Source organism: Oryctolagus cuniculus, chromosome 9 (genome assembly GCF_964237555.1).
Source record: "Oryctolagus cuniculus chromosome 9, mOryCun1.1, whole genome shotgun sequence".
NCBI classification, from domain to species: Eukaryota; Metazoa; Chordata; class Mammalia; order Lagomorpha; family Leporidae; genus Oryctolagus; species Oryctolagus cuniculus.
In genome coordinates, this window is record NC_091440.1 from 16,502,213 (window position 1) to 16,527,032 (window position 24,820).

Below are 24,820 nucleotides of genomic sequence, written 5' to 3' on the forward strand. Positions count from 1 at the left end.
GATCATGAAGATAGCCCCTTGATTGAGTCAGCTGCTTACCAAGTCTTCCTTTAGTGGCCCACATAGGCTAAGGTGGAGGGGGTACATTTGATCTTTGTAAGTTTTAATATTCTTTGAGATACCTTTTCAGATGTATATTATTATAGTAGAAGGCTTACTGACTGTACTAAATAAATAACTCAGCAAATAAAGAGTGAAATGAAATCCTACTTGGGGACTGTAAAAATTCTATTTATTCCATGCTTCAAATATCCAAATATTGACAATGATATTTTAAATATCACATTTGTGTTTAATATCAATACTTAAGTCAGATAGAAGTGGGTGAATATTAAAGCTTTTTTATCTTTTTTTTTTTTTTTTTTTTTTTTTTTTTTTTTTTGACAGGCAGAGTGGACAGTGAGAGAGAGACAGAGAGAAAGGTCTTCCTTTGCCGTTGGTTCACCCTCCAATGGCCGCCGCTGCAGCCGGCGCACCGCGCTGATCCGATGGCAGGAGCCAGGATCCAGGTGCTTTTCCTGGTCTCCCATGGGGTGCAGGGCCCAAGCACCTGGGCCATCCTCCACTGCACTCCCTGGCCATAGCAGAGAGCTGGCCTGGAAGAGGGCAACCGGGACAGAATCCGGCGCCCCGACCGGGTCTAGAACCCGGTGTGCCGGCGCCGCAAGGTGGAGGATTAGCCTATTGAGCCACGGCGCCGGCCAGCTTTTTTATCTTTTTTAAGATTTGTTTATTTGAATGAGCTAGGGAGAGGAAGAGGGAGGGAGGGAGAGAAAAGAGAGAAGAGAGAGAGAGAGATGGTTGCAGTGGTCAGAGGTGGGCCAGTCCAGAGCCAGGAGCTTCTTCAAGGTCTTCTGCATGGTTGACAGGGCAGAAATACTTGGGCTGTTTTCTGCTGATTTTCCCAGGCCTTTGGGAGGGAGCTGGATTAGAAGTAGAGCAGCTGGGACACAAATTGGTACACATATTGGATGCCAACATATCAGGCCGAAGCTTTACTGCTATGCTATCCTCATGCCTGCCCCACCTTTTTAAAAAAATCAACGTGAGGCCGCGCCACGGGTCACTAGGCTAATCCTCCACCTTGCAGCGCCGGCACACCAGGTTCTAGTCCCAGTCGGGGCTCCGGATTCTGTCCCGGTTTCCCCTCTTCCAGGCCAGCTCTCTGCTGTGGCCAGGGAGTGCAGTGGAGGAAGGCCCAAGTGCTTGGGCCCTGCACCCCATGGGAGAACAGGAGAAGCACCTGGCTCCTGCCATTGGATCAGCGTGGTGCGCTGGCCGCAGCGCGCTGGCCGCGGCGGCCCTTGGAGGGTAAACCAACGGAAAAGGAAGACCTTTCTGTCTCTCTCTCTCTCTCACTGTCCACTCTGCCTGTCAAAAAAAAAAATCAATGTGAAACAGTTCCAGAGAGGGAGAGATCTTCATCCACTGGCTCACTCTACAAATTCACTAATGGCCACAATGGCTAGGGCTGGACCTGGCCAAATCCAGGAGCTTCTTCTGGGTCTTCCATGTGGGCACAAGGACCCAAATCCTTAGGCTGTTCTCTGCTATTTTCCCAGCCCATTAGCAGGGAACTGGATCTGAAGTGGAGCAGCTGGATCTTCAAATGGTGCCCATTTGGAATGCAGGCACTGCAGGCGGCAACTTAACTTGCAATTAAATGTTTTGATTTAAAGTAAGTTAAGGAAGTAATCAGTACTGATATTAATTTTGCCATCCTTTAACCTGAAAGTTAAACACAGAGTTACAGAGAATGGAGAGGCAGAGATCTTCCATCTGCTTGTTTACTCCACAAATGACTGCAACAGCCAGCACTGGGCCAGGCCAAAGCCAGGAACCAGGAGCTTCATCTAGGTCCCCCAGGTGGGTGGCAGGGGCTCACACACGGGCCATCTTCTGCTGCTTTACCCAGGTCATTAACAGGGAACTGGATCAGAAGTGGAGCAACAGGGACATGAATTGGTGCTCATAGGGGATGATGGTGTCACAGGCAGTGGCTTTATCTGCTGTGCCACAACACTGGCTCCTCAAATTTCTGTTTTGGAACATATAATCTGCACATGTAAAAATTTCCAGTCATATCAGAAAACTAAATAATTACCTTAATTACTGTAGTTTATGTCTCTGAGTTTTTCATGGATATTGAAATGTTTCTGTGTAATTTGGCATGCAGTGGTTATCACCAAAAATTTGTATTAATATTTTTTAGATCAAATAGGTAATATTTTTTCATAGTTAAAATTATACTTTTTTTTTGACAGGCAGAGTTAGGCAGTGAGAGAGAGAGAAAGGTCTTCCCTCCGTTGGTTCATCCCCCAAATGGCCCCTATGGCTGGCGCGCTGCGCCAGTCTGAAGCCAGGAGCCAGACGCCAGGCGCTTCCTCCTGGTCTCCCATGTGGGTGCAGGGCCGAAGCACTTGGGCCATCCTCCACTGCCTTCCTGGCCACAGCAGAGGGCTGGACTGAAAGAGGGGCAGCTGGGACAGAATCAGCACCCTGACCAGGACTAGAACCCGGGGTGCTGGTGCTGCAGGCAGAGGATTAGCCTAGTAAGCCGTGGCGCTGGCCTAAAATTATACTTCTTTAAAAAAAATTATACTTACTGAAAAATGATTTTCATTTAGAATCTTCATTTTGAGAATTTAATTACTTGAGAAACAAAGTGATAAACACAAATCCCATCCACTGGTTAACTTCCCAACTGCCTGGAATGTCCAGGAGGACTAAGCGTGAGCCAGGAATGCAATCCAGGTCTTCCATGTGATTGATAAAAGCTGATTACTTGAGCCATTGCTACTGCCTCCCATAGTTTGCACTAACAGCAAGCTGGTTGTAAGGAATCCAAGCTGATTTTGAACCCTGGTACTCCAATATTGGAGACAGCTGTCTTAATCACTAGACTAAATGATTAGTTCCTCATTTTGAGAATTTGAATCCTTACTAAACACTGTCTAATATTATAAACACTGTAGAAGAATTTAAAAATACTATTACCTCTTTCTACATATAAAATTTTATTTACATGCAAACCTCCAAAATAAAAACAATGTAATATAAAATTATATCCATCTTGTAAAATTTAAAATAGTGATATCACTAAATGAAGATCCTTTGCAGATTCAAGATATAAATTGAGAGAACCAATAGAATGATGAACATTCAGTGTCTATAAATACTTCTATTAACTTGGAATGTGTTTTATTTCAGTGTATTGAAATAGGTTCATTTGAGAGTAGAAATTTTTCCTTTTAATATTTTTAGCTTATTTCAGAATAGATTTAAATTTACAATAAAAAATTGTGTTGTGGTACAAAAGCTTCCCATATACCACATAGTAGGACCCCTACTATTAATGTATTGATATGATACATTTGTCGGAATCTAGAAATGACAACCAGTTTCCCCTGTTACTAACCTCTTATGTTAGGATATCTGTCACAATTAATAAACCATGCCTACCTTATCCACTTTTTAATCCAAACTATTTTTTTCTAAAGATTTATTTATTTGAAAGTCAGAGTTACACCTAGAGAGAAGGAGAGGCAGAGAGAGAGAAGTTGTCCATCTGCTGGTTACTCCCCAACTGGCCGCAATGGCTGGAGCTGTGCTGATCTGAAGCCAGGAGCCTCTTCTGGGTCTCCCACAGGGGTGCAGGGGCCCAAGGACTTGAGCCATCTTCTACTGCTTTCTCAGGCCACAGCAGAGAGCTGGATTGGAAGTGGAACAGCCAGGACACGAACCAGCTCCCATATGGGATTCTGGCACTGCAGGCGATGGCTTTACCCACTTCGCCACAGTGCCAGGCCCCAAACTCTCTTTTTTGATACATCTTTCTATTAATTACATCTAAACAACATATTCAGTGTATTAGGTTTTATATGAATACTCAATTTCTAAGTTCTACCATTTTGATGACATTCTGCAGGCAGATAAAAGACAGTACTCTGAATTTTTGTGATTGATAGCATTTTTATATAACTCTCATACTTGTCTCCAAAACTAGAGCTATCAGGTTCATGAATATCCTTTTATAAAGGAGTGTTATGTATCATGTAATCACAGTTACATAGATTAGATATATATGTCATGATTTTAGCATTAATGATATAGTTTTGGTTCCTTTATTCCCTTTATTGTATTCTTCATTAATATTGTACATAGATAGTTTGCACTGTGAGAGAAATGTGATCATTTCTTGAGCACCAAACAAGTGATTTGTGCTCTTTTAGATAATTTCCAAATCATTTCGAGAAATCCACAGAACATTCCTTTTTGTCCTTCAGTACAATTAATTAGACCCTGGGGCTGCCATTGTGGTGTAGAAGGGTAAGCCCAGGCCTGAAGTGTGGACATCCCTTATGGGCAACGATTTGAGTCCTGGCTGTTCCACTTCCAGTCCTCTCTGCTAGTATGCCTGGGGAATCAGCAGAAGATGGCCTAAGTACTTTCACCTGTGTGGGAGACCTGAAGAAACTCCTGACTTTGAATTGCCTAGCCTGGCTGTTGTGGCCATCTGGGGAGTGAACCAGCTGATGGAAGATCTCTTTCTACTTCTCTCTCTCTCTGTATCTCTGGCTTTCAAATAAATAAATCTTAAAAAAAGTTAATAGACCCAAGGAAGATCAGATAATTACCCAAGATTACAAAACTAGTGAGTATTTAAGCTGTTATTTGAATCCATTCTACTTCATTTCAAAATGCAGTCTTTTTCACTAGCATGTTGTAGCAATATTATTCGTGCTCTCCTCTTTCTAGTAATTGGTACTTAAGGATAGTAATTGAATGTGTGGAGATCTGAACTCATTAGATAAAAGATTATTTCCCAATATCCTTTTTATTATTATTCTCATCATAGCTTAGTTTGCTTTCTGCCTGTCTAAATTGTTAAAAGAAGGGGGCTTTGAAATACCATAGACATTATTTGAAATTCTAACTTCTTTTTATTTTGTCTTGAAAAATTAACCTCCCTGAGCCTCTGAAACTTAAAAGTTTAAATAAATGACCATAACCATCTAATTTTAATACTGAAGTTTACTAATACAGATAATGAATTTAAACCAGTGCCTGGCAAATAAGATGTCAGTTACAGTTTGTGATGATATACCAAGACTATATATATTATATATATATATATAATATATATATATAATCCTTGAGGATTTCATGAATAGTTATTCATGAAACATAATCTTCATATAAGGTAGTGTCTTTGCTGTGTTCTTAAAATCCTTGTAAATATGAACTGTAGTGAAAAGTTATACTTTTCTAACCAAAAAATAAATCTTACTTCATTGAAAATTGTTGTCATTTGTTATTTTGTAAAGATAATGAATCCTATTGGAAAATAAACTTTTTTTAGGATTTATTTATTGTTAATGTGAAGAGTGACAGAAAAAGAGACTGAAACACACAGATCTTTTATTTGCTGGTATAGTCCCAAACTGTTTGCAATAGCCAGATCTGTGCCAAGTCAAAACCAGGAGCCAGGAACATTATCCTCGTTTCCCATATGGTTGGTATGGGTCCAAGCACTTGGGCCTTCTTCTACTGCCTTCCCAGGCACATTAGCAGGAAGCTGAATTGAAAGAGGAACAGCTGGGACTCAAATCTGTACTCTTACATGAGATGACAGCATTGCAAGTAGCAGCTTAACCTGCTGCAGCACAATATTGACCCAAAACAAGATAGTATTTTTAATCAATTTGGATTAACTAGATTTCTTTTCTATCATGTAATAGAAGTTATGTGGACAAAGTGATCACTGGATGTTTAAATTCTTTTTCTGTGCTTTTATGTATTATAAATTGTTTGATAAACAAATTGTAAAGTGTTGAGATGAATTTCTGATATGTTCTTGACTTGACCTTCAGTTCTTTTAAAAGTTTGTGTTTTGCTTTTATTTTAGGCCAAGACCTTATCTGTTTAAAGGAGATCATAAATTTCCCACAAACAAAGAAAACTTACCAGTGATTATTCTTTATGCAGAAATGGGTACCAGAGCATTTGGTCAGTTTCACAAAGTATTGTCTGAAAAAGCTCAAAATGAGGAAATTCTTTATGTTCTTCGCCATTATATTCAGGTACATACTTGGTTCATGCAAGATTATTTTGGCTATATAAAGAGTTCTTATTATAAGTTGTTTATTAGATTTAAATAATAAATTTCACCAGAAAATTTTAGATTTTTTTTTATCTTAACAAATGTGAATTTTATATGAAAAATAATGGGAATCTGTCTACTCTGTAAGTATCAAGTTTACATTCTTTTATGGTCTACATGGCACAAAATTAAAACTTGGATTAAAAAACAGTAACTAAGAAATACTTCAAATATGTACAGTATTTGTTAGGACTCATAAATATGTTATTTTAAGTAAAAATCTCTCACTGAAGAAACTTGACTTGATATAGTATATTTAGGTCAAAATGCAGGAGTAGTGTATGAATACTTCTAATCCTTTTTCTTTTGAGAGGTGACTACTTTCTCACTTAGACTTCTGATCAAATGTATCCCATTGGTTCCTACTTCCTGTTACTATCACACTCAAACACATTATTTTGTATTAATAATTACATTGTACTTACTGTTGTATCTGTTTATTCAACAATCCTGTTACACATTAGAATACAATGGTTTTTAAAGGAAGGATTTTTTTAATATTCCCAACATGAGAAATGTATTTTGATTGATAGCTCAAAAATTCTTAATAATTTATGCATTAATATTTAATGTAATGAAAGTATTAAAGATACATCTGTAAATTGCCTATTTATTCCTTTACCTACAATATTCACTTTCTCATGGATTTATAGATATTTTTACATATATCCAGAATACTAATCTTTTTTCCATACTTTGAATTTTGAATGTAGTTCTCATCTTCTGATATTTTTGAAAAATATTTTGACATCTTTGAACACAAGCATTAATTGTGTTAATTATCCAACTTTTCCCTAATGATTTTCTTCATGATGACATAAAAACATTCTCTTATCAGAGCTAGTTTTATTGTTTTTGTTTTGGTCTTTAACCCATCAGAACTTGCTTGAATGTGCTGTGGGTAGAGGTGATTTTTTTATTTTTTTTGCAAATGGAAAATCATTGGTTTCCACATAGTTTGTTGGACAGATCTTTATTTTGCTACATCTTATATCACTTTTTCATATATACATATATATTTTTAGAATCTATACATAATATTTAATAATATACTTTACATAATACATAAAACTGTAGCATTAAAATATGTTTGATATGTGATAGTATAGGTCTTTTTAGTTGTCTGGTTTCTATAGGTGGTGCTTGGGTTAATGAATTTAGGTCTGCTTTTTTTTTTTCTAACAGAAGTATTTGTTATGTATTTCCTTCTAAGAACTGCTTTAGTTCTATTCTACAGAAGTCTATATATTACATTTTAGAGTTTATTTCTTTGTTTTTTCTTTTTGAAGTTAATGGATTTATTTTTGTAATGTTTTCCAATCTTTTGTTAAACCGAGAAACTTTTTAGTTAAGGTATACAAACTTCATGCATTTCATATATACAAATTTAGGAACATAGTGATTCTTCCCACCCTACCCTCCCTTCCACCTGCACTCCCACCCTCTTCCTCCTCCCTCTACTATTCCCATTCTAATTTTTTGACAGGCAGAGTTAGACAGTGAGAGAGAGAGAGAGAGAGAGAGAAAGAGAAAGGTCTTCCCTCTTTTGGTTCACCCCCCAAATAGCTGCTACGGCCGGTGCGCTGCGCCGATCCGAAGACAGGAGCCAGGTGCCAGGCACTTCCTCCTGGTCTCCCATGCTGGTGCAGGGCCCAAGCACTTGGGCCATCCTCCACTGCCTTCCTGTGCCGCAGCAGAGAGCTGGACTGGAAGAGGACCAACCAGGACAGAACCGGCGCCCCAACCTGGACTAGAACCTGGGGTGCCGGCACCACAGGCAGAGGATTAGCCTAGTGAGCCGCGGCGCCAATCCCCATTCTTATTTTTTACTAAGATCTATTTTCAGTTAACTTAATACACATACAATTAACCCTACACTAAGTAAAGAGTTCAAAAAATAGTATGAAACAAAAATGTTCCTCAACAGGTGATACCAACATATGGTATTTGTCATTTTGGTACTGACTTATTTCACTAAGTATAATGTTTTCCAGTGGCATCCATTTTGATGCAGATGACAGGATTTCATTTATTTTTAACTGCTGTGTATTATTACATGGTTTATAGAATAATAAATGTTAATTTTTTTTTGACAGGCAGAGTGGACAGTGAGAGAGAGAGACAGAAAGGTCTTCCTTTGCCCTTGGTTCACCCTCCAATGGCCACCGTGGCTGGTGCGCTGCGGCCGGCGCACCACGCTGATCCGATGGCAGGAGCCAGGTACTTATCCTGGTCTCCCATGGGGTGCAGGGCCCAAGCACTTGGGCCTTCCTCCACTGCACTCCCTGGCCACAGCAGAGAGCTGGCCTGGAAGAGGGACAACCGGGACAGAATCCGGCGCCCCGACCGGGACTAGAACCCGGTGTGCCAGTGCCACAAGGTGGAGAATTAGCCTAGTGAGCTGCGGCGCCGGCCAATAAATGTTAATTTATTTATCCAGTCTTAAGTTGACAGGCATTTGGGTTGATTCCATGTCTTTGCTATTGTGAATTGAGCTGCGATAAACATGGAGGTACACATAGCTCTTTAATATGCTGATTCCATTTCCCTTCCATAGATTCTCAGGAGTGGGATGGCTAGATCATATGATAGGTCTATATGCAGACCTCTGAGATATCTCCACACTGTCTTCCATAGTGACTTTACCAGTTTACATTCCTACCAACAGTGGATTAGGGTACCCTTTTCCCCACATCCTTGCCAGGATTTGTTGTTTGTTGACTTCTGTATGAAAGCCGTTCTAATGGGGGTGAGGTGAAACCTTACTGTGGTTTTGATCTGCATTTCTTTGATGGTTAGTGATCCTGATATTTTTTCCTGTGTCTGTTGGCCATTTGGATTTCCTCTTGAAAAATGCCTGTCTGAGTCCTTTGCCCATTTCCTAACTGCATTGTTTGTTTTGCTATTGTTGAGTTTCTTCATCTCTATGTATGTTCTGGTTATTGAACCTTTATCAGTTCTATAGTTTGCTAATATTTTCTCCCGTTATGTCTCACTTTGCAGTGCAGAAGCTTTTCAGTTTTAAGTAATCCCATTTGTTGATTTTGGCTTTGATTACCTGGGCCTCTGGGGTCTTTTCCAATGTCTTGTAGGTTTACCCAATGTTATCTAATAATTTGATGGTGTTGAGTCATATATTTAGCTCTTTAGTCCATTTTAAGTGGATTTTGGTGAAAGGTGTCAGGTAAAGGCTTTGCTTCATGCTTCTGCATATGGCAATACAGTTTTTCTAACACCATTTGTTGAAGGGACTGTCCATGCTCCAGGGGTTGATTTTAGCTCCTTTGTCAAAGATAAGTTGGTTCTAGAAGCTTGAATTGAATACAGGTGTTTCTATTCCGTTCCATTGGTCTATCCATCTGTTTTTGTATAGTACCAGCTGATCTGATTATAACTACTTTGTAGTCTGTCTTGAAATCTTGTATTGTGATGCTTCCAGCTTTGTTTTTGTTGTATAAGATTGCTTTAGCTATTTGGGGTCTCCTGTGTTTCCATATGAATTTCAACATCATTTTTTCTAGATTTGAGAAGAATGTCTTTGGTATTTTGATTGGTATCACATTGAATCTATAAATTGCTTTCAGTAGTATGGGCATTTTAATAATTGATTCTTCCAATTCATGAACGTGGAAGAATTTTCCATTTTTTGTGCCTTCTATTTCTTTCTTTAATGTTTTATAATCTTCACTGTAGAAATCTCTGACTTCCTTGGTTAAATTTATTCCAAGTTATTTGAGTTTTCTTGTAGCTGTTGTGAATAGGATTGATCTTAAAAGCTCTTTGTTGGCTGTGCTATTGTCTGTATACACAAAGGCTGTTGATTTTTGTGTGTTTATTTATCCTGCTACATTTCCAAACCATTCTATGAGTTCCAGTAGTCTCTTAGTGGAGTGTATTGGACCCCCTATGTATAGGATTATGTCATCTGCAAATAGGGATGGTTTGAGTTTCTCCTTCCTTATTATACCCCTTTGATTTCTTTTTCTTGTCTAATGGCTCTGACTGGACCTTTAAGGACCATATTGGAAAGCAGTGGTCAGAGTGGGCATGCTTATATGGTTCCGGATCTCAGTGGAATTGCTTCCAGCTTTTCCCCATTCAAAAGTATGCTGGCCATGGTTTTGTAATAAATTGCATTGATTGTGTTGAGAAATGTTTCTTCTATTCCCAATTTGCTTAAAGTTTTCATCATGAAAGGGTGTTGTATTTTGTCAACTATTTTCTCTGCATCTGTTGAGATAATCATGTGGTTTTTGTTCTTCAGTTTGTTAATGTGATGAATCACATTGATGGATTTGCGAATGTTGAATCATCCCTGGATCCCACGGATAAATCCCATTTGTTCCGGGTGAATGATCTTTCTGCTGTGTTGTTGGATTCAATTGGCTACTATTTTGTTGAGGCTATTTGTATCTGTATTCATCAGAGAGATTGGTCTATAGTTCTCCTTCTCTGCTGTATCTTTTTTCAGCTTTAGGAATTAAGGTGATGCAGGCTTCATAGAAAGAATTTTGGAGGATTCTGTCCCTCTTGATTTTTTTGAGTAGCTTGAGAATAATTGGAGTTCACCCTAAATGTCTAGTAGAATTCAAAAGTGAATCCTTGGCTTTTCTTTGTTGGTAGGGTCTTTATTACTGACTCAATTTCTGTCTTGGTTATTGGTCCCTTTAGATTTTCTGTCTCTTTGTGACTTAATTTAGGTAGGTCATATGTACCCAGGAATCTTTCATTTATTCTAGGTTTCCCAGTTTGTCGGAATATAGCTCTTTGTAGTGGTTTCTGATGGTTCTTTTTATTTCTGTGTTATCTGTTGTTACTTTATCTTTTTCATCACTAATTTTGTTGATTTGGGTCTTCTCTCTCCTTTTTTTGGTTAGTTGGGCTAATGGTGTGTCAGTTTTGTTTATCTTGCCAAAAACCAGCTCCTCGTTTTGCTAATCTTTTCTATTGCTTTTATTGGTTTTGATTATGTTGATGTCTTCTCTAATTTTAATTATTTCTTTTCTCCTATTAGTTTTGGGTTGTTTTGCTATTGTTTTTCTAGGTCCTTGAGATGCATTGATAGCTCATTTATTTGGTGCCTTACAATTTCTTTATATTGGCTCCAATTGCTATAAACTTTCCTCTTAACACTTGCTTTTGCTATATCCCACAAGTTTTGATATGTCGTATTGTCATCTTCATTTGTTTTCAGAAATTTTTTTATTTCTCTTTTGATTTCTTCAATGACCCACTGTTCATTTAGGAACATGTTGTTCAGTCTCCGTGTTTTTGCATATGTTCTGGGGATTCCTGAGTTGTTGATTACCAGCTTCATTCCATTTTGGTCAGAGAATATACTTGGTATGATTTCAGTTTTTTTTAATTTGTTAATTTGTTGAGATTTCCTTTAAGGCCCAGATGTGGTCAGTCCTATAGAAGGTGAGAAGAATGTATAATCTTTAGCTGTAGGCTGGAAAGCTCTAGAGATACCTGTTAGGTCCATTTGGTCTATAGTGTTGATTAAGTCTGTTGTTTCCTTGCTGATGTTCTGTCTGGTTGATCTATCCATTGCTGAAAATGGAGTATTACTACTATATTTGTATCTATGTCTCCCTTTAAATCCATTAACATTTCTTTTAAATATCCAGGTGCATATACATTTATAATAGTCACATCTTCCTGTTGAACTCATCCCTTAATCATTATATTGCCCTTCTTTGTCTTCTTTGTTAATACTTTTTGTGCCAAAACCTATTTTGTCTGATATTATGATGGCAACACCAGCTCTTTTTTGGTTTCTGTTAGCATGGATTGTCTTTTTTCCATCCTTTGACTTTCAATCTGCGTGGATATTTGTTGTTGAGATCTGTTTATTGTAGGCAGCAACTAGATGGGTTTTCTTTTTTAATCCATTCAGCTAGTCTATGTCTTTTAACTGATGAGTTGAGACTACTTAAATTCAGGGTAACTATTGTTAAGTAACGACTTTGCACTGCCATTTTTCCATTAGTAATCTTATTTTTTTTTATTTTGGGTTTCCTTTGTACTTCTGCTGAGCGGCTTTCTGCCTTCACCTTCTTTCATAGTATTGTTCTGATTTCCATGTTTATGTGTGTAGCACATCCTTGAACATCTTTTCTAGGGCTGGACAAATGGTTACAAATTCTTTCAATTTCTGTTTGTTATGAATGATCTTTATTTCACCTTTATTCATAAATGAGAGCTTTGTAGGTACAATATTCTGGGTTGACGGCTTTTTTCTCTAAGGACTTAGAATATATCTTGCCATTATCTCCTAGCTTGTAGAGTTTCTGATAAGAAATCTGTTGTGAATCTAATTGGGATCCCTCTGAATGTGATCTGGTGTTTCATGCACATTTTAGAATCTTTTTTTATGTTTTACTGTGGAGAGTTTTACTGTAATGTGTCATGGTGAAGATCTTTTTTGGCTGTGTCTTTTGGGAGTTCTGTGTGCTTCATGTACTTGGATGTCTCTTTCTTTCTCCAAATTGGGGAAGTTTTCTGTTATTTCATTAAAAAGGCCTTCTAATCCTTTTCCTCTTTCCCTGTCTTCAGGAACTCCTAGCACCTTATGTTGGGTCATTTGATTATGTCTTCTAGTTCTCCAACAGTGTTTTTTGGATTTCTAATTTCTTCTTTTTTTGGCCTGACTTTAAAATTTCCAGACATTTGTCTTCTAGTTCTGATATTCTTTCTTCTCTCTCATCTACTGTGTTGCTAATAGTTTCCACTGCATTTTTTATTTGATCTATAGAGTTCTTCATTTCTAGTATTTCATTCTAATTTCTTGTTAATATCTCAATTTCATGAGAAAAATTTTCATTTAGTTCATGAATTTGCTTTTGGTTGCATCTGATGATTAATTTTCTGCATTCTGTTTCTGACTTATACTCAGTCTCTTCATCTTCATCTTCTATTGAAGTGTTGTAGAGTTCCTTTGGGGGAGCTCATAATGTCTTCCTTACTATTTATGTTTCTTCCTTTGTTTTGTGGCATTTGTATGGCTTAGTGGCTTAGTGGGATGTTATACTTCCAGTGAGATATGTGGTGGGTGTGGCCAAGTTACCCTGTTCAGTGTTCTAGGGTTGAGCAAGTATCCAAGGTAGCTGTCTTCTGGATATCTGAATGGAGGAGGGTCTTCACCTCTGTTGGTGTGACCTTCCCTTCTCCTTACAGCTGTGGGATGCCCCGGTGTTAGTACCTGGTGTCCTCAGCACTAGTTTGGACTGCTTACTGAAGTGCTCCTTTGATTTGTGGTGACTTTCCTGTGAGCATGGTTCTTTTTGTTGTGAACTGCTATAGGTCTGTAGGTCACAGGCCTGTGTGCCGAGCCCCCACCTTCTGGGGTCCTGCTCACTTCTCAATGGTGGTGGGTAGGCACAAGCTTTTGATAGGCAGGGCTTCTCCTTGCAGTACTACTTGGTGTGGTTGGGGAAGGTATTCTGAATTGTGTTCCTTGCTGTTTGGGTGGAGGGTGAAGTGACCCCTGCTATTGCTGAGTGTGCACATGGGAGGCAGGGGTGGATGCCACCTGCTTGCATCCAAAAATAGAAAAAAAATCAAAACAAAGGAATAGAATGGCTTCTTCCAGTGGCCGCAGGTCCCTGCAAGGTCAAGGGAGGGAAGAAAAGTGTACCACCTCCCTATTTGTTCATTTATTTTTACCCCATGTGGAACTTCAGAAGCAGTTTGTCAAGCACTCCCTCCCACTGCTATCTGCAGCTTCATGGACTTGCGGATTCCCCCTAATCTGGTATGCTGGGGCCAGCACTCTCCTCTCCAGGTAGGAGCCTCTGCTGTTTTTTGTTTTGTTTTGTTTTGTTTTATTTTACTTATTCACTCTTTCAGTGTGAACCTGTACTGTTTCTGCTATTCTCACTGGGCTTCCCACTGCAAATTCCCCACAACTTTATCTCAGGCATGTAGTTTCAACCCTTTTTAAATATTAATTTTGCCCCATATGATTCAGACAATCCTGTCGCTATTCTGCCATCTTGGAACCCATTATGTCTTGAAATCTGGTGTTGTGATGCCGCTGGTTTGTTTTTGTTATATAAAATTGCTTTAGTTATTCAGGGTCCCCTGTATTTACATAGGAATTTCATTATCTTTTTTTCTATATCCAAGAAGAATGTCCTTGGTAATTTGATTCATATTGCGTTGAATATATAAATTGTTTCAATAATATGGACTTTAATAAAATATTTATTTTGAAAGGTGTACTTACAGAGAGGCAGAGGCAGACAGAGAGAGAGATAGGTCTTCCAACTGCTGGTTCGCTCCCCAATTGTCTGCAAAGGCCAGAGCTATGCTGATTCAAAATCAGGAGCCAGGAGCTTCTTCTGGGTCTACCATGCGGGTGCAGGGGCCCAAGGACTTGGGCCATCTTCCACTGCTTTTCCAGGCCACAGAAGAGAACTGGTTCAGAACTGGAGCAGCTGGGACTTGAACCAGTACCCATATGGGATGCTGGTGTTGCAGACCGGGGCTTTAACCTGCTGTGCCACAGCGCTGGCCGCTGGTATGGACATTTTGATGATACCATTTCTTCCAATCTATGAACACGGATGAATTTTCCATTTTTTTTTTGGTGTCATCTACTTTTTGATGTTTTGTGATCTTTATTATAGAGATCTCTGACTTCCTTGGTTAAATTTATCCTGAGGTATTTAATATTTTTTTTGTAGCTGTTGTGAATGGGATTGGTCTTAGAAGTTCTTTCTCAGCCATGGCACTGTGTATACAAGCTATTGTCTTTTGTGTGTTAATTTTGTATTTTGCCACTTTTCCAAACTCTCTTATGAATTCTAGTAGTCTGTTAGTAAAGTCTTTTGGGTCTCATGTATGTAGAAACATGTCACCTGCATTTAGGGATAGTTTGACTTCCTCCTTACCAGTTTATATCCCTTTTATTTCTTTTTCTTTCTTAATGGCTTTGACTAAAACTTCCAGGAATATATAATAACGTATAGTTATGTTAATTATATTATAGTTATGTTGAGATATAATGTAATAGTGAGAATTGGCATCTTTGATTCTAGATCTTAGTGAGAATGCTTTTCTCTGTTCAGTAAGATACTGGCCGTGCATTTGTCATAAATTGCCTTGATTGTATTGAGGAATGTTCCTTCTATCCCCAGTTTGCTTAAGGTTTTCATCAGGGAACGATGTTGTATTTTGTCAAATGCTTTTTCTGCATCTGTTGAGATAATCATGTGGTTTTTGTTCTTCAGTTTGTTAATTTGATATATCACATTGATTAATTTGTAAATGTTAAACCTTCCCTGCATCCCAGGGATAAATCCCATTTGTTCTGGGTGAATGATCTTTCTGATGTGTTGTTGGATTAGATTAGCTGATATTTTGTGGAGGATTTTTGCATCTATGTTCATCAGGGATATTGGCCAATAGTTCTGTTTCTCTGTTGTATATTTTTCTGGCTTTGGAATTAATGTGATGCAGGCTTCTTAGAAATAGTTTGGGAGGATTTCTCCCTTTTAGTTGTTTTGAATATCTCTACAAGAACTGGAATTAGATCTTCTTTTAATGTCTGATACTCCTCGGCAATGAATCCATATGGTCCTGGGCTTTTCTTTGTTTGGAGGGTCTTTATTACTGATTTAATCTCAATTTAGTTATTGGTCTATTTAGTTTTTCTATGTTTTCATTGCTCAATTTAGGTTAGTTGTATGTGTCATGTGTCCGAGAATCTATCCATTGTTTCTAGGTTTCACAGTTTGTTGTTTTATAGCTCTTTGTAGTAATTCTTGGTGATGGTTTTTTAATCCTGTGGTATCTGTTGTTACATTTCATTTTTCATCTTTGATTTTGTAGCTTTGAGTCTTTTCTTTATTTTTTTGTTTTTTTGGTTAGTTGGGCCAGTGTATCAATTTTGTTGATCTGCTCAAAAATCCAGATCTTCTTTTGCTGATCTTTTGTATTTTTTGTTTCAATTTTATTTATTTCTTTTCCAATTTTACTTCTTCTCTCCTAGTTAGGGGTTTGGTTGTTGTTTTTCTATGTTCTTGAGATGCATTTGTAGCTTATTTATTTGGTGCCTTTCCAATTTCTTGATGCAGGTGTCAATTGCTATAAACTTTTCTCTTAACACTGCTTTTGCTGTATCCCATAAGTTTTGATATTTTGTATTGTCATCTTCATTTGTTTCCAGAATTTTTATTTATATTTTAAGCTTTTATTTAGTGTGGAAGATGCATAGGAGAGTGAAGCTTTATCTAAAAGAGAGAGGAGTAAATCTGGTTCATACCAAGCACCAGGATCCAGCCACGTGGAGGAGCATCTAGGCCAGGAAGCCTAGGGCAGGTGGCCCAAAGGCCACATGCCCTGGAGGCAAAGGGCTAAAGCCAGCCCCTTCCTGGCAAGAGGCCAGGGAACAGAAGGCCAGAAATTTTTTTTCTCTTTTGACTTCTTCCATGACTCACTCATTCAGGAGCATATTGTTCAGTCTCCATATGTTTTCATATGTTCTAGAGATTCTTGAGTTGTTGATTTCCAGCTTCATTTCATTGTGGTCTGAGAAGATGCGTGCTATGATTTCAATTTTATTTTTTTTTTTGAGTTTACTGAGACTTACTTTATAGCTTAGCATGTGATCAATCCTAGAGGAAGTTCAATGCACTGCTGGGAAGAATGTGTATTCTGCAACTATAGGATGAAAGTTTCTGTAAATATCTGTTAGGTCCATTTAGTGTATAATGTTGCTCTGTTATTTTTAGTTTTTTTAAAATAAAAATAAGATTAAAAATCTCCTTGAATCTTTCTCTCTGATCTATTGCTTATTTAGAAGTATTAATTTCCACATATTTTGTGATGATCCAGATTTTTTATCATTGATTTCAAGTTTCATTTTGTTACAGTTTGAGCCATATTTCATATTTATTTCTAAAAATTTATTAAATTGTGTTTTTTGGCTCAGAGTATGTAGTTTTGTCAGTGTTTCTTTGTACTTGAAAGGGCTGAGTGTTCTGTTTTTCTTTGGTGGAATTCTTTATAAAAATTGTTGGTTCTTAGGTTATCTGAATTCTATGCTTATTCTATCAGTTATTGAGAGGAATATATCTAACTGTGGATGTTGATTTGCCTATTTTTCCTTTCAGATCTATTTGTTGTATCTCGTGAAATTCTGTTGAATTAGAATCTGTGAGAAAGGCTCTGTCATCTCTTCTTTTTTTCTTCCTCCCTCCCTCCTTTCCCATTTATTGGATATGTTGTCTGTGTCTGAATTGCTATGCAACAATTTTGCCAGAATTCAGTGGCCTAGGCAAAAATTATTAATTTTTGTTTTTTTTTATCCACTCTAAGCATTTCTTCTGCTGATCTCTATCATGAAGTGGTGGTTACTCAATATTAGATCAGTGTTTAAGGATTCAAATTATTCCCATACACCTATTGGGAAGTTAGTTCCAGTTGATGGCTATAGTTCCTTGGTCCTCTTCTGTACTCTTCTGTACTGCCTTTCTTTTTTTTTTTTGGATAGGCAGAGTGGACAGAGAGAAAGACAGAGAGAAAGGTCTTCCTTTTGCCGTTGGTTCACCCTCCAATGGCCGCCGCAGCCAGCGCACTGTGCTGATCTGAAGCCAGGAGCCAGGTGCTTCTCCTGGTCTCCCATGGGGTGCAGGGCCCAAACACTTGGGCTATCCTCCACTGCACTCCCTGGCCACAGCAGAGAGCTGGCCTGGAAGAGGGGCAACCGGGACAGAATCCGGTGCCCTGACCGGGACTAGAACCTGGTGTGTCGGCGCTGCAAGGTGGAGGATTAGCCTAGTGAGCCACGGCGCCGGCCCTTTTGGAGGTTCTCAAGCCACCCACCAGTACGAAGAAATTTGGTTTTACATATTGAAAAATGAAAGGCAATACACGGCGACCATTGGAGGGTGAACCAACGGCAAAGGAAGACCTTTCTCTCTGTCTCTCTCTCTCACTGTCCACTCTGCCTGTCAAAAAAAAAAAAAAAAAAAAAAAAAAAAAGAACCTCCAAAAGAAATAGTGGAAATTGTAATCACTATCAAGCCTTAATCCAAAGATCTCATGCAGATCATTCTGCCACATTGTTTTAGGCAAAGTGAGTCACAACACCATCCAGATGCAAATTAATGGAAATGTGCACTGAATTTCTTTCTTTTTGGGAAATGGCAAGGTCAGATTACAAAAGGATATGGATGCAGGAAGGAGTTTTACATTTATGACCATTATCTTAATGATCTTCGATATACCCCATGAGTTGGGCATTAATAGGGCTCAGTACTGGGGGTGGGAGATTAATAATTCATTTAAGTATGTGTATCTTAACTTTGTTTTCCATACTTTGGTAGTAGGTTCACCATGTACTGGCATCAGTTCCTGCAGAGTACTCTAAATATCTTGTCAATAACATGTTTCAGTATCAATCCTCTCCATAAGTTTGCTGAAACAGTATATGAACACAGCAAGTTAAGCAAGGCAACTTTATTACTCAGATAGGCAACAGGAGTTGATACAGGCCTAGGATGATACATTGATGCAGGCCATGGTAAAACATTCCCCTGAGACTCAGGAAAACTTCTCAAGACAGATGGTGTCTTAACTGAGTGTGCTTCATATGCCCTGCAGCTGAGGGACACTGAACACACACTGTAACCTGGGTTTTAAACCCAAGGGGCCATTTGATAAGGTGGGCTAGTGCATTGCAATATATTCTGTTTAAAAAAGGTTAGAAACAGAGCCTGGGATGTTGCAGTTACTTTTTCCTTATGTCAAGATGTTGCATTACCAGTGTATTTTTACAGTTTTTCTAAGTCAGAAGTGCATGAGAGGGTCCAGGGTTGTAGAATAGTGGGTAAAGCCACTGCCTTCAGTGTCGGCATCCCACATGGGTGCTGCTGGTTCAAGTCCTGGCTGCTCCAATTTTGATCCAGCTCTCCTGATATGGCCTGGGAAAGCAGTGGAAGATGGCCCAAGTCTTTGGGCCCCTGCACCCACATGGGAGACCCAGAAAAAGCTCCTGGCTCCTGGCTCCAGATCAGTACGGCTCCAGTTTTTGTGGCCAGTTGGGGAGTGAACCAGTGGATGGAAGACCTCTCTCTCTCTCTGTGTGTCTGCCTCTCTTTCTCTCTCTGTGTATCTCTGACTTTTAAATAAAAAAAAATAAATCTTTGAAAACAAAAAGCACAGGGGCTGATGCTGTGGTGGGAAAAAAAAGTGAATGAGTGAAATTTTGTGAAGAGCTAGGCCACCAAGGCTATCCAGGAATGTATCCAGTAATATCATCTAAGTTTTTTCCCCAGTGCTCTTTACCATTCCTAAATTTGGTTGCTCAGCATGTCATTTTGGGTGAGTTCCTGCTGTTTGGAAGTGGGATAATCTTTTTTTTTTTTTTTTTTTTTTAAGATTTGATTTATTTATTTGAGAGGTAGAGTTAGAGACAGTGAGAAAGGGCTTCTCTCTGCTGGTTCACTCCCCAAATGGCCACAATGGCTGGAGCTGTGCTGATTCGAAGCCAAGAGCCAGGAGCTTCTTCCAGGTCTCCCACGCAGGTGCAGGGGCCCAAGGACTTGAGCCATCTTCCACTGCTTTCCCAGGCCATAGCAGAAAGCTGGGTTGGAAGAGGAGCAGCGGGACTAGAACCAGCACCTATATGGGATGCTGGCGCAGCAGGTGGAGGATTAACCTACTGCACCGTAGTGCCAGCCCCAGAGTGGGATAATCTTAAATATACTGAATGTGTTGACAAAATAGGATGTAGTATTTACAAAATCTGTGCAGGGTGATCTATGAAATGAAATATAAAAAATGTGTCATGCATGTGTATATAATTTTTTATTTTATATATTTATTACATTAATTCCAAAAATATTTTAATGCCTCTGTGCTAGGAACTCTTTAAATAACAGTGAATAAATAGCATATGCTGGTATAGCAAATCTTGTAGAGGTCGCCAGAAACAGAGCAGATTTTCTGAGACTTGATTCTCTTAATTAACTATGAGAGATATGGGAAAATTGTGATGATATAACAGAAATAAAACAGGTTTTTTTAATTATAAAAAACTGAAGCAGTACAGTTCATGAAAAAGTTCATAGGAAGTAGTGGTGGTCAACCAATCTCTGATCTCTTGATAGTCTATGTAGAAAGAATATAAATGTCCCACAAATAAGATTTCATAATGATTAAAAATTTTGATATTATTTACGGTTATTTACCATAATTTCATAATATACACACATATTGGATTTGAAATGAGGTGTTTGACTAAACATTTTCTCTTTTTTTAAAATAACCATTTGAACAGAAACCAAACTCGCGGAAAATGTACTTATCTGGCTATGGTGTGGAGCTAGCGATTAAGAGTACAGAGTATAAAGCATTGGACGATACCCAAGTTAAAGGTAAGTTTTCTAGGGATGGGCATTTGACGTTACCATCGACACATGTGTCTCATGTTGGAGTTCAGGTCCCAGTTGCACTTCCGATTCTAGCTTCCTGCTAATGTGCACCTTAGCAGGCAGCAGGGATGGCTCAAGTAATTGTGTTCCTAGTACCCTCCCAGGAGGCCCAGATTCAGCTCCTGGCTTTAGCCTGGCCCTGGTCCTTTCTGTTAGAGGTATTTGGAGAGTGAAGCAGCAGATGAGAGATCTCTTTTTCTATGCCTTTCAAATAAATGAAGTGAATTTTCTGTATTTGAGTAGAATGAAAAGTTGCAGGCTTATATACTTTTGTTTTGAAAAAAAAAAAAAAAAAGCAAGATAATTGGTACTTGTACTGTGTTTCCCTGAAGCTGGAGATGAGGTGGACATGGTCCTACTTAATTTGGAATTTAACTTTAAGCTGAAAGAAATGAACAACATTACTGTGTTCCCAAAACCTCTTTAGAATAGGAAATACTATATTATTTTGCTTATACAAAGTAGTTTTCCAGTCATTTTCAGCACCACATAACAAAGGAAAGTATATGGGAGGTACACAGAGGCAATAGATGAGGCAGCTTCTGGCTAGCAATGATTGGCTTAGGAACTCAGACTGGAGTACGATCAGTATCTGTGCAAACCTGTGGTTCACTAGCAATGGAAACTTTGTCTGAAATAACTCATTTATAATGAAATTAGGGTGATTGTTTTTAAGAATGGATAAAGTCTTGTGAATTATTTAGATGAGGGAGATTCAATAGTTTTGTGATAGTCAAACTGGTATCTATCTATAGTAGTTCTAGAGGACGAAATTCTGGAGACTAAATAAAGAAATTTTGAGAGCTCATATAGAAGTCTTTTATTACCTGGCTTATTAAATTTATTTATGCCTGATTCTTGATAAAGACTTTTTTTTAAGGTTTGTTAATTTTATCTATCTATCTATCTATCTATCTATTTATTTTGACAGGCAGAGTTAGTGACAGAGAGAGAGACAGAGAGAAAGCTCTTCATTTTTCCGTTGGTTCACCCCCCAAGTGGCTGCTATGGCCGGCATGTTGCAGCCGGCGCACTGCGCTGATCTGAAGCCAGGAGCCAGGTGCCTCTCCTGGTCTCCCATGCGGGTGCAGGGCCCAAAGTCTTGGGCCATCCTCTACTGCAATCCTGGGCCACAGCAGAGAGCTGGACTGGAAGAGGAGCAACCGGGACAGGACTGGCACCCCAACCGGGACTAGAACCCGGTGTGCTGCCGCCGCAGGCGGAGGATTAGCCTAGTGAGCCATGGCGCCGGCCAAGGTTTATTGATTTTAAGAGAGTTCAAGAGAGAGAGAGGGAGAGACAGAGATCTTCCATCTTCTGGTTCACTCCCCAGATGGCTACAATGGCCAGTGCTAGGCCATACGGAAGCCAGGAGCCAGGCACTCAACCTGGTCTCACACAGGGTGGCAGGGGCCAAAGCACTTGGGCCATCTTCTGCTGATTTTCTCAGGCCATTAGCAGGGATTTGAATCAGAAGTGGAGCATCTGGGACATTAACCAGCACTCATGTGGAATGCTGGCATTGCAGGTGGGGGCTAAGCCACAATGCTGGCCCTGATGAAGAGTTTGTATTTCATTCTTTCGTATACACTCAGTGTGACTTCTGCTCAGCTTTATTTTGCTATTCAGTATGTGGTCATGGAGGCTGTGCCTTAATCATAGACTTAACTCTGGCTGCTTCTAATGAATGTACTGCAAGTAAACGTCTGTATTAGTGGAGTTTAAATACATTTTGTTATGATTTGATTGTTTTTAGACCTTGTTTATACTCGTGTGGAATGATGGTGTTCCTGGTTTTTACTTGTTGATTATTATGGCTAGTGATGCATTAAGTGTGTGGTTGTACAGTGGGTTGAAATTATGTTTTAACAAAAATTAAAAGGAGGGAGGTGGATTGGGAGATGGAGGAAAATGTGGTTATCTTCTTGGAATTGCATTTATGAAATATATGAACTCTGTTCTCTTTATATTAATAAAAAATTAAGTGATATGACCAGGTAATAAACTATAAAAAAAATTATGACTGTTAACATTTTCACCAGGCAATCACAATATCCAAAAAGTTTTTTCTATCTTATTAAACAATTCTGATGAATGTCTGATGTAATAGTACAGGAAAGACACTGAAAATATAGGAGAAATAATATGCAGATTTCATATATTTCTGTGTATCTTATATATGTAGCTCTACAGTGCTCTATAATTTAGCAACTTAAAATATGATAGTAACATAAGGCATTTCACAGCTCTCCTTGGGCTTAGAGATTTCTTTATAAAGTAAGGTTATATTTATATTTATACATACACATACATACATAGACACCTATATATATTATCTATGTTTTGTACAAAATTTTGTCACCAACCTTTGGTATATATCTGGAATGTATCTTTGCCTTGCATTCAAGATGCAGGTCCCTTTGCTACTCTTTCAGTTTATTTATTTTTGTTTCTCTCTGTGTACATGTGTCAGACTTGTAACTGGCCCTCTGCCTGTTCTTCTGTCTTCAGTTGTCTTCATTCTCACCACCCTCCAAAATAGACTTGACAGTGCTTTCAAAATGAACTTCATATAATGAAAATATGACTTTGTAATTCCATTGATGAAAATCTTTTAATGGCTTAATATAACCTCCCTCATAATTCAGGTACTATACTAGAGTAAACAGATTTTCACATTTTATTTTTCTCTACCTTAACATTCTTCCTCTCTCTGCAACACTACTATTCAAAACAATTTTCTGTTCCTTGGACACCCCTATGCTTGGGCTACATGTAAAGCCTTGATGATCTCTAATAGTATCACTCTTAGCATATGCTTTCCTTCTGCCTGTAGCCTGCCTCCCTTCTCCAGCCTTGCATTTGTTTTATACTAAGTCATGCTTATCTTTTATCATGTGTATCAATCAGTTCCTTTGAGATGGCTGCCTATTTTCCTATCTCTGTCAGAGATTGGATTTTCATTTTCTGTGTCCCTGGCAACAGGAATGGGGGGATCTTCAAAGAATTTATGGAAAATCAGTATTATGAAAAAAACTGTGGGAAGAGGGGCTAGATGGTGATATAGCAGTGGGACATTCCGAATTGCGCAAGGAAAAATAGATAATGAATAGAGGGGATACAAGCAGGCAATGGAATCGCGAGAAGTTCTCACAGAGTAGCCCAGAAGTCCACAGAGACTGCTCAGGTCCACGCTCCAGGGAGCAGAGAGGGGGGAGAGATGGTGAAGGTATAACAAAGGAGCGGTGCAGGGACTGAGCAAGGAGACAGGTTCTGCGCCCCCCATGTCCCCACAGAAAACCAAGTGAGAGGTTACTAGCCCATGGAGCTGCAGACAGTGGCAGGTGGAAAAACTCTGCAAACAGCCCTCAAGGCTCTAAGCGGGAAGGAAGCGAAATTGTAGGGGAGTGGGCGGAGAGGTTGGACACACCAGGATCCCAACTGGATGTACAGCTGGCAGGGAAAAGCCATATTGGTTGTTTACATTTTCCATTGTAAGCAGAGTGCTGCTGCATTCGCCTCCTGCTCACACATCCATAGATTGTGAGAGATACCTCACAACACGCCCCACCCAGGAACAAGGATCACAAGATTTCAGACTGATTGTTTCCCCACTATGCAAGTTATACAACAAGGAGTAATCCTAAACAGTAAAAACCCAAGATTGTTTCATGAACCAGGGAGCAGGGAGCCCAGCCACAGTAGCCAGAGCTTAACACACCAAAGCCCTGGTACCCACCTTCATCACGATCCAGAAGTAAACGAAGCTCCAGGAGGCAGAGCTGTGTGCTTCCACTTGCAACACATGGGCACATAGCAGCTCATAGCAGAGGGATATCAATTTAAAAATAAAACCAACCAGAAACCAACCAGAAATACCAAAGAACAAAGGAAAAACGCTGAATAAGAATAAAGAAGAATTTATGAACTTGACAATGGAGCATTCCAAATCTTCAATAATGGAGGCTGAAGAAGAAGAAATCGAGGATATGCCAGAAAAGGAATTCAGAAAATTAATAATCAGGTTACTTAAAAGCAATCAGAAACAAATTCAAAATCTAAATGAAAAGTGCTCCCAAGAAATTGAGATTTTAAAGAGAAGCCAGAATTAAATATTGGAAATGAAGGATTTAATAGACCAAATGAAAAATGCAGTGAAATCTCTTAACAAGAGCATAGATGAAACAGAAGAAAGAATATCAGAACTAGAAGA

The 24,820-nt window shown here is 38.9% G+C and overlaps 1 protein-coding gene across 5 annotated transcripts in view; it reads left to right on the forward strand.

The window, feature by feature from the left end:
• The window catches only part of UGGT2 (UDP-glucose glycoprotein glucosyltransferase 2), a 249,271-nt gene that overhangs the window by 38,443 nt on the left and 186,008 nt on the right, over window positions 1-24,820 (forward strand). For all 5 annotated transcript variants that reach the window (XM_070048689.1, XM_070048688.1, XM_008260110.4 and 2 more), the window contains 2 exons: window positions 5,909-6,083; window positions 20,454-20,550. In XM_070048689.1, coding sequence (XP_069904790.1) covers window positions 5,909-6,083; window positions 20,454-20,550 — 272 coding nt within the window. The remainder of the gene's footprint in view (window positions 1-5,908; window positions 6,084-20,453; window positions 20,551-24,820) is intronic.